Below are 9806 nucleotides of genomic sequence, written 5' to 3'. Positions count from 1 at the left end.
TTGGTACTATCTGTTGTGCTGCATTGGCTAGATTCAGTCTCGCAACCAGCTTCATGTCCACCCCATTAGCAGTATCCCAAAGCTCGTATGCGCTTAGGATGGTCTTCATCTTGAACTTCCAGAGTGGATAGTTAGTGCCGTCCAACTTTTCGCTTTCATCGAATGGTGGGATTCGCAGTCTTGCGGGCTAGGTCATCTCTCACAATCTGCTCGTAAATAGAAACACACTACCAAATCTTCTTGCTAGAGCCCAAGCTCTAATACCATGTAAGAAAACAATACAATGTCTGTGCTCAACAGATAACAGGATCTCGTATGCAAGAGAGAAAAGTAGATAGTATGGAGAATAAAAAATTTGATTACTATAAAACTGATACAATAGATGGCGCTGCCTCCCAGCTGTGCGCTCCTATGAGAGAAGCTTCGATGGCATGCTGAAAATAGTAGAGGACGGAGGCTGGATGCTAAGGAATCAGGGCTGGTGTAGCCAGTGATAATAATGGGCTTCACGAGCTTGCTCTTATATAGCCACCACTCATAGACGGTTAGACTCAATTGGGTGACCCCGACCCAGTCCGCACAAAACAGCCGACTGGGGGTTGGTCGTAGGCCACTGACCACACGATAGAACCGTGGCGCAAAATAGAGCAACCCACCTTCGGTTTCTGTTCGGCCTAGAGCCATTCGGGATCATCTGGGGCTCCAAACGGGCCCCACAACCCGAGAGTGGGCTGCCCTGGGAAATGCTCCATCTACCCTCAGTGCAGTCAGTCATGGGATACCTTCCCACACTTGCATGTAGCCTAGTTGACAGTGTGCCAACTCTATCTGAAGCCGTATAACCATCAGGCCACACATGGCCCCCTTCTGGTATCCAAACAAGGACCTACCGGATAACCGAGCTACTCAAATGCCTTCTCCTCATATAGGAGGCTTACAAGTAGAGTTAGTTGGTTTCCACGTAGTTACACGAGAGTGGAGCATTGATATCTAACATGTATGTGTGTGTGTGTGTGTGTGTGAGAGAGAGAGAGAGAGAGAGAGAGAGAGAGAGAGAGGACATGTGTGGTGTTAATTGTGCATGTATACTTGTGTAGGCACATGTATGTGTAGGTCAAGTTCCAACAAAATCTCTTCATTTGGTAAATGACAATTACACATCCTTTTTAAATAGAAAACTCATAAGAAGAAGCTTCCATACAATTTTAAGCATTGTATTTAGAAAGTTGTAGATGAAATAAAAGAGTGAGACATGGGAAACGACTATGTTCACACCTAATCATTAATATCTAGTTTGAGTGTAAACGTTGTGAGAAATGCAAATGTAGGTAATGACTTTTAAACACTCTATGTCATTTAAAGAAGCATAGACAAGGACATGCCGAATATCAATAAAGCCATTATGGTACTCAACGTTTCTCACGTAAGTCTACATCATCTCCATAACATTAAGATGAACTAGCCACAAATTAAATGTATGCCATGGATATTCAAAATAGATATCATAGATAAATGTTGTTATATTTGTTTTTTCCCCCTTTCATCCCAATTTTTCTCCCTTCTCCACACGAAGTAGATGTGTAATTATCTTGAGGGGCCAAGATACACAATATGTTAAGTAGGTGGTCCTACTGCCTGCATATCAAAATTCTTCATGATATAAAGATTTAGATACACCTTCAGAAATACATAATCCGGGTGGGTCCTTGGCTGCGGTCAAGGCTTGAATTATTGGCAAGGTCCCTTAGCCGGAGAATCATTTGTGATAATACATGGACTCTTAGGAAGCTAGAATAGATTGCACCAAATGTGTTTGATCTACGTCACAACTATGCTAGAAGTTTCTTTTCATAGCTAGGGCATGCGAGGTGATGTTTATTATCACCAGAGAGGACATTTTTTCTCATGAAATTCACCTTGCATTTCTTTGTGTCCCTTCTTGTATTATTCACCTTGTGATCTAGCCCCCAACACTCCATCCTCTGGTGACCCTTCCCCCACATATCTCATCAAAATGCACCAGAAGGAAATTTGTCTAACTTTTTTTACTATGAGTTATTCAAACAAGGGGAACACACGTGTGTAGAGCATTGCCCCCAAGTGGGGAGTATATCTCCAGTTGATTCGCTTTCAAAGGGCCTCTAAAATAGAAACTTTGTAGTAGGTAGAGCTCTGCCCTTAACAAAGTGCTAACAAAGAGGAGCGAGGACCATATGTGCTGAACAAGGGAGGCTACACTGAGAACCAAAGTTGAAATTTTGCTTTAACAAAAAATCCCGATCTCCTTCGAGATTTTTTCCCGAAAATTTTTATAATAAGTGTAATTGATCTACCTTGTGCCAAAAATTTTTAGAGTACAACCATGATCCTCCGCGTGTATCGACAGTCGACTGGGGTTCACGAAAACTTGCCGGAAATTGATGAATCCAGAAATCGGAGAGTTTAGTAGTGTGAAACGGCACGTAAGAGGACCTCGACCGAGGGTCTCTATACTCCGAGTATTCAAGCAGATAAGCTTTATTGGTTTTATCCATCCGAGAAACAGATTGGAACTGGATCTCATAGTGCTTTGCATTTCCTCTTTCTTAACGTGAAGAGCCTCCGCCCCACGATGCTCATCTGACATTGCTCCTCTATAATGGACAGGCTTTCAGATGATGTGAGAAACGACCTCGCAAATTTGACCAAAACTGTTCCCCATATGCAGATCCGCGATAGCTATTCGCTTTCGACACCCCACGACTGCTGGATGACGGACTGGCACCAGATCATGCCCACAACGATGACGAGGACGACTGCGAGGCCGACAGAGGAGCCGCTGGCGCGGTGGATGGAGGAGGGGTCCGTTTGGACGCCGAGGCCAGGGCCGGGGTGGGAGGCGAGGAATCGGACGACGAGGAGGAGGGCGACGGGGGCGAGCATGAGGAGCGGGGGGAGTTCTTCGAAGGAGGGTAGGAACGATTGGGGATCTTCGGGGAGGAACCAGGGGAACAAAAGAATGGTGAGGACGATGAGGAGGATGGCGATGGTGTGGATGGGGGTGGGGGAGTCGGCCATGGCTGAGGGATGCAACAAGGAGGAAGAAGGAGAGGAGGAGGAGATGATGGGGATGAGGACAATGCTGGGCCTGCTGGTCGTCGTCTGCTTCAGCAGTGGGCCTGATAATGGAGACACTGCGCTGTTGGTGGTTGGCTTTTCGCCATAGCCATAGTGCGACGGAGCATGATTCAACTCATCGTACCTTCCCAGGCCGCCTTGCAATGTAAAAATGAACAGTGCTCCTGCTGAAGCTTCTCATCCCCCCACGAGCTTAGATCCAGTCGCCCACGAGCTTGTCGTTCCACTGTATTGGCCTCATCTGCAAAAGCGACCATCTTTTCTGGAAGAAGAAATGATTTGCATCAGACCTTGACGGATCAGTTGCATGGATGCAGAGACCTTTTCTCCTCCTCAATTGTCTAACTTTTTGGCCAATTTTGGGGCCTCGGCTTGAAGAGTCCTCAGAGTCTAGAGAGGCATTGCCTGTAATGTTCTTGATCTCATCTTGGCTTAATATGCAGCTTTTTGGTATGAACATGTCTCAACAACGGGCTTGATCAAGCAGCTAAATACGTTTTATTGGAAGTCAAACCAGCTGAATAACATAATGTAAGCTGGACTGGATCAAGCTTCTTACCTCATTCTAGGTCCATTGAATCGCATGATGAAGTTCGATAGTTAATTACTCTCGCACGACCCAGTGATCGAAAATCAACGTATCACCACCAATCGCTTTCTTCTTTCGTGCTGGTTGTGAGGACGACGGGATTAAAATTTGGGTAGATGCGTGTCAGCGGATCAGAGTCGACGTTTGCGCGAGGTATAAGCTGGGGGCGGGGGGGGGGGATGGCACTGTTGTAAGTTGTAATGGAGACTGAGAAACAGGAGAAGAGGATGCTTGTACGGTGATGAGCTGGTTGCTGTGGGCAGTAGGAGAACGTTCTTCTACCATCAAAACAAATATCGCCGGAAGCTGCTTGAAGGGGCAGGAGGAATCATGCTCAAAAGGAGCGCGACAGGAATCAAGCCTTGAATTCCGAGCTAGAAATTACCTGGCGAACGGCCATGGAAAGACATGTGCGAAAAGCGTAGTTGGGGTGTATATAATGTGTGGTAGCTGCCTGAGTTTTTTTAAGCTTCTGGACAAGCGTACCGCCTGCGGTGTTTCCAATCTACATGTAACTCGTGTGACTCCTGACCCTCTTAACGCATTCGCCTCCGCTCATTCTTCACCCGCATGTGTCCTTTCGCCGTGACCTCACCTGCCATGTGTACAAGGAATAGGGAATCGGCAGCTAGTAGAAGGAACTCGGCAGTGAAACTAGTGTCTCGCCGATAGGTGCAGAGCCAGGACCTGACCCAGGCGTTGGTCGAGGAAAAGAACCATGCGTCTCTAATCCGGATGTGCCAGAACTTTTCTATGTGGGGCAAATCGGTCATCAACGGCTATGAGAGGCAACAAGACATGTGGCTAGTAGGTGTTGAAGAGCGAGAGACATGGTGGGCAGTGGGACACATTGCAAGCAACAATTCCTAGCCATCGAAGGAGCAAGTGGCATCCACAGAATTGAAGCACACGGTGGGCATGTGTGGCAATGGATGCACGTCAAGTTTGGATTGGAGGGGATGATGGGTGCACATGGTGGCTATTGAGAGAGATTGTTTGTCCATAAAGTAGTCAATCAGTGAGTTATTTCATTTTTTCCATTATGAAAATGTTAGATCAGATGGTCAAAATTTATATTCCACTAACCATAGTCGTTGACAGGCATGGATCAATGTTCAGGGGAAAAGAAGGTGCAACCAGCCGGTTTCTATTGAGTGGCAATCAAACTGGCAATCGGAACCAACCTAGCAATATAAATGAAAAATTTTTTAAATTTAATCTCCAGTTTCCTATTGACTAGCTGGATCTGTAGCTCTCTTTTCCAGGTCCCTATTGCAAATGGACCCGCACCACTAGAGTAGGAAACGTCGATTTGACAACTTGCTTGTCTGCCTCAAGAAAGGCAATCTTGACATTCCTTTGTAGCAAATATGGCGCACAAAAATTCACCAACATTCACTTTCAAAGCTCCAAGTATAATGTGTTGACTAGAAACAAAGGCTCTTTTGCTCTCTCCATTACCCTCAAGATCGGTCATTTTCTCCATCACCAATGCTCCTATATCCACCTCCCGGAACCCTACAATGTCTTTAGCAAAAGCATAGTGGTCAATGCAACTTCCAAGACTTCTTTGGGTACTCTATTCTGGCAATCTCTATGCTTTCATATCGATTGCAGTTCTCAATTTTGGTTTCTTTCACCAACACAATGTCAAGGAAGCAACAAAGTGATCTTGGACCTCCTCCATGCAATTTTAGGTAATTCAAACCTGTCTTCATGTTCTATCCCCCATAGAGTCCATCTACATGCAACTCCACTCCAAACACTGATAAGCTCATCATCAACATCAATGTCGAAATGAAAAACAATGCTTTCCACCTCACAAACATGGATGCAATTTTGTTCCCCATGCAACTCCTGCTCTGATGCATGGGGAACGAAAAAAAAATTCATTTTCATCACTCAAGTCCAATACTATACAATTTAGGCCTCTTTTATGTTTTCAATCCTCATCTCATCTCCTCACACAATGCTAACTCTTCATAGTGTAGTAGATTCCACTTAGAGTAGATTCTTGTGATCCTTTTGTCATTTAAGTTGAATCCACCCCACCTTGTATGTGTTGTAGTCTATTTATAAAGGATTTATAGCTTCTGAATGAGGAACAATATTTTCTATTATGCATTCAGATTTCCACCTGGAATTTTCCATGTGGGCCTTATGAATTTGTGGTGGATGTAGGTCAAACATCCTAAAAGATCCAATACTCAACCAATCAATACAAATTTAAGATGGCGATTCAGATCATGAAAGGTCTTAAGGACAATGATAACACAAAGCACAACTTGAGGAATAGAGTTACATACCAAAATATTTTAGCATCGTCTCATTTGACACACTTACACCATAGTTGCCATCCTAATGGAGGTTCTAGGTTCTTAAAGATTTCTTGTCTCAGACATGTTTAAGTGTTTCATTGGTTGCAAATGTTTAAGTGTTTCATTGGTTTGCAACCAATGATTTTTGCTACCTATATGGAGGTCTATCAGTCCATAGTTTTCGTAAGGGTGGGTCGAGAGTAGAATGGACAGATGGGAAGGGATAGGAAGTGTGATAAAAGGTCATGAATTCAATTGAACTCACCTCAAAGAAAGGGCAGAGCTGGTGGACATATCAAAAGAAACTGCCTTTACTTGGACAAATAATCAAGTAGGTCACCTTCATAGAAAAGGGCGATTGGATAGAGCTTATTGCTCTAAGAGAATCATTGATGAGATGCTTTGTGTTAAGAGTAGAGCACTGGCAACTCTCCCCTTCTTGGACCACAAACCCATCTCCATAGTCCTGGAAAAGGAAGAGAGGGCCATTGGCCGCTCTTGGTTTAAGGCTAATCCTTTCTTTTTTCAACTCCCTTATGTTAGGATTAAGATTGCTAAAATCTGGAACAATGCTTTTGGGGGAACAAATTCCGCAATAGATAAATGGATTAGAGCAATAGATAGGACAAAAATATTCTTAAAAGCAGTCAAACGCAGAGCAGACAAAGCAAGGTCTCTTAGAACCCAAAAGCTTGAGGATCAACTGGCTCTCCTTGAAAGGGACAACACTAAATAGGGACAAAGACAATTGAGGACTGTCAGAGCTGAAACTCATAGTAAAAGCAAAAATTGTTGCCAACTAGGCCAAGATATACACTCAAGATTGGTGGGCGGGAAGAGAAGATAAGGTCAATGAGGATATGTTCAAAAGCTTGAAGAAAAAGCACGCTAAAGAAGCCCTAGAGTCTCTTCAGGTTGGAAACAGACTTACCCAAGACCCAGTTGCCTTGAGGTAATCTCAGAACATTTTAATCAGCTTCTAAGAGAAGAGGAGATCATCACAACAAAAAAGGCTATAGCTCGAGGGAAATGCTCTAAAGTAAGAGAAAGAAAAGTCTCCACATTTGATAGCATCTATCTAGACAGAGACCTCAGCTTAGAGGAACTGAAAGTAGTTGATCAAATGGGGAAGTGGAAGACACCAGGAGAAGATGGGTTTCCTATAGAGTTCTATCAAGCCTTCTGGGAAACAGTAGGGACCTATCTCATGATGCTCTAGCAAGACTCCAAAGCAAAAGGGCTTTTAGACCCAAGAATAACACAACGATGAAGAGTCAGTAAGAGTTACCTTGGAGTGTCTAAATACTTTTTGTATAGCCTCGAGATCCAAAGTTAATCATGATAAGACATAGATTTTTGGCACCCCCCTTTTTTCTATAACAAGGGATGTAAGAAGATCATAAGAGGAGAGGTTTTCAAACTTCTGGGAATCTCTATGGGATTTGAGTGGTGTACCTCATGCATGCATATGGGTGTAAAATTTAAATCAGTGGGGGAAACAGATGGGACTTGGTCCTAAACAGAGTCAAATCCAAGGTGAACAGATGGCAAGGGCTTCAACCGAAACTAGCACGAAGAAACAGTCTAAAGGGAACTATTTTAGAATAGCACTATGCAACAAATTTTAGGATAGCACGGTAGTAGTGCATGATTAGTGTGAAAAAGGATTGCTACAAGCTGAAAAGAGAGCAAAAGGATAAGAAAAAGAATGCAAATTGGGGTGCAAATAAGAAGAAAGAGAGTCCAAGGGAGGACAAAGGAAAAATGAAGATCGAGGATATTAATGCAGTCACTAATGATAGTCACAATGACATTCTCTTCATGTCTAGTCTACCTACAGACTTGCTCACCACTTCAGATGATGCATATTCCCAGGATTGGATTTTGGATTCTGGTGCTTCATTCCATGTTACTCCCCTAGGGAATGGTTCTCCACTTATGACAATGGAAAGACAGGTTGTGTGCATCTTGGAAATAACTATACATGTGACAGTGGGAGCAGGTGACATAAAGTTTTCAAACAATGTGAGACATATGCCTAAGTTGACCAAGAGTCTTATTTCAGCGGGTCAGCTAGATGATGTTGGTTTTCAGACCACTTTTGGCTTTCAGAGTTGGAAAATTCAAAAGGGCTCTATGGTTTTGGCAAGGGGTGCCAAGTGTGGGACTTTGTATCCCTTACATGTATCAGGGGTGTCTGATCATGTTGTTGCAATAATGGAGAAGCCAAGTACTTCTTTGTGGCATTGCAGATTGGGGCACATGAGCCAGAATGGAATGAAACTCTTTTGCCATTTGGGTTACATACCGCATTTGAGTTTTTTTTATTTTGAATTTTGTGAGCACTGTCTCTATGGGAAGTAGACTAAATCAGCCCATAAAAGAAGGGGAAAGAAAGAGCTTGAAAGGCTTGATTTGGTGCATTCAGACGTATGTGGTCCCATGCCTACACGATCATTAGGCGTGGCTGAATACTATGTGATATTCATTGATGATGCAACTACGAAAGTGTGGGCTTATGCTATAGCTCGGAGGAGCGATGTGTTCTAGGTATTTCAAAAACGGTTGGCTTTGGCTGAAAATCAATCAGGTAGAACACTTAAATGCCTACGGACTGATAATGGTGGAGCATATGTCTCTCATGACTTTCAGCATTTCTGTGATACATGTGGGATTAAGAGGGAGCTCACATCCCCTCGTACTCCAGAGAAGAATCCAGTTGCAGAACAGATGAACCGCACCATTCAGGAAAGCTTGCAATGTATGCTTTCCAATGCAAGTCTTTCTGGTGGTTTTTGGGCTAAGGCAATGAAGACTGCAGTGCATGTGATCAATAGATCACCTAGCAGGAGTTTGGATGGTGGTAATCCTAAAGAGGCATGGAGTGGCAAGAAGCCCTCTTACTCTCATTAGAGTATATTTGGGTGTGAGGCATATGCACATGTGCCAAAAGAGCTTCAGAAGAAGCTAGATCCTAAGTCTAGGAAATGCATCTTTCTGGGTTATGGTGAAAGTGGAGAGATGGGCTATCGTCTCTAAGATCCAGAAGCAAAGAAAATCATCCAAAGCCATGATGTGTCTTCAATGAGAAGAAGATGCATAAGACACCCATGAGGGATGCGAAAATGAGGAGAACCACTTTCCAGGATGTAAATCCACCTGCATATGTTGATAGACAGCAAGCTGTCCATGCACCGAATGTGCAAGAAATGGTACCACCAAGTACTCCCACAAGTACACAATCAAGGGCAGATGATGGATCATCTATTGGTGGCAATGATGAGCCAAATGTGGCTGATATGCAAGTGGGACATCAAGCTAAAATGCCCTTGAGAAGAACATCTAGAGTGTCTAGACTGCCTGAGAGATTTGTTCCAGGGGTAGACTATGTGATGCTTACTGATTGCAGGGAACCTTCTTGCTACAGAGAGTCTATGATGGGCAAGGATTAGTGCAAGTGGGAGTATGCTATGCAATCAGAGATGAGTTCACTCATAAAGAATAAGACTTGGGACTTGGTTTCTTTGCCACATGGAAAGAAAGCATTGCAATGTAAATGGGTCTACAAGATGAACGTCACAGGTAATGATGTGCCTAAGTACAAGGCTCGTTTGTTTGCTAAAGGGTTCAAGCAAGAGAAGGGTGTGGACTTTGATGAGATATTCTCTCTAGTTGTTGTGAAGATGACCACACTTAGATGTGTACTTGGACTTGTGGCAACAAAGAATATGGAGCTTATGCAAATGGATGTCAAGACAGTTTTCTTGCATGGGGATTTGCAT

The 9806-nt window shown here is 43.6% G+C and overlaps 1 protein-coding gene across 1 annotated transcript; it reads right to left on the bottom strand.

Moving 5' to 3' along the window:
- Nucleotides 1-2568: 2568 nt before the first annotated feature.
- On the bottom strand, nucleotides 2569-4479 carry LOC147893845 (uncharacterized). The gene is made up of 2 exons (XM_087386375.1): nucleotides 4302-4479; nucleotides 2569-3290 (listed from the first exon to the last, which is right to left on the bottom strand). The coding sequence occupies exons 1-2, from the start codon at nucleotides 4477-4479 to the stop codon at nucleotides 2719-2721; spliced, it is 750 nt and encodes a 249-aa protein (XP_087242501.1). The 3' UTR covers nucleotides 2569-2718.
- Between the last annotated feature and the right edge of the window lie 5327 nt (nucleotides 4480-9806).

The sequence above is a fragment of the Dipteris shenzhenensis genome, chromosome 15 (genome assembly GCF_047967505.1).
Source record: "Dipteris shenzhenensis isolate YYH24624 ecotype China chromosome 15, Dip_SZ_1.0, whole genome shotgun sequence".
In the NCBI taxonomy this organism is placed as follows: Eukaryota; Viridiplantae; Streptophyta; class Polypodiopsida; order Gleicheniales; family Dipteridaceae; genus Dipteris; species Dipteris shenzhenensis.
Note: the sequence above shows the minus strand (reverse complement) of the source record. Positions and strands in the feature narration are given on the sequence as shown.

What these genes read in the sequence shown, in the direction of transcription:
- LOC147893845 (XM_087386375.1), bottom strand. Translation starts at nt 4,479, where the DNA reads ATGACCGATTTGCCCCACATAGAAAAGTTCTGGCACATCCGGATTAGA. An exon ending in ATTCCTTGTACACATGGCAG is followed by an intron (nt 3,291 to 4,301) that starts GTGAGGTCACGG and finishes GGGGATGAGAAG; the next exon opens with CTTCAGCAGGAGCACTGTTC.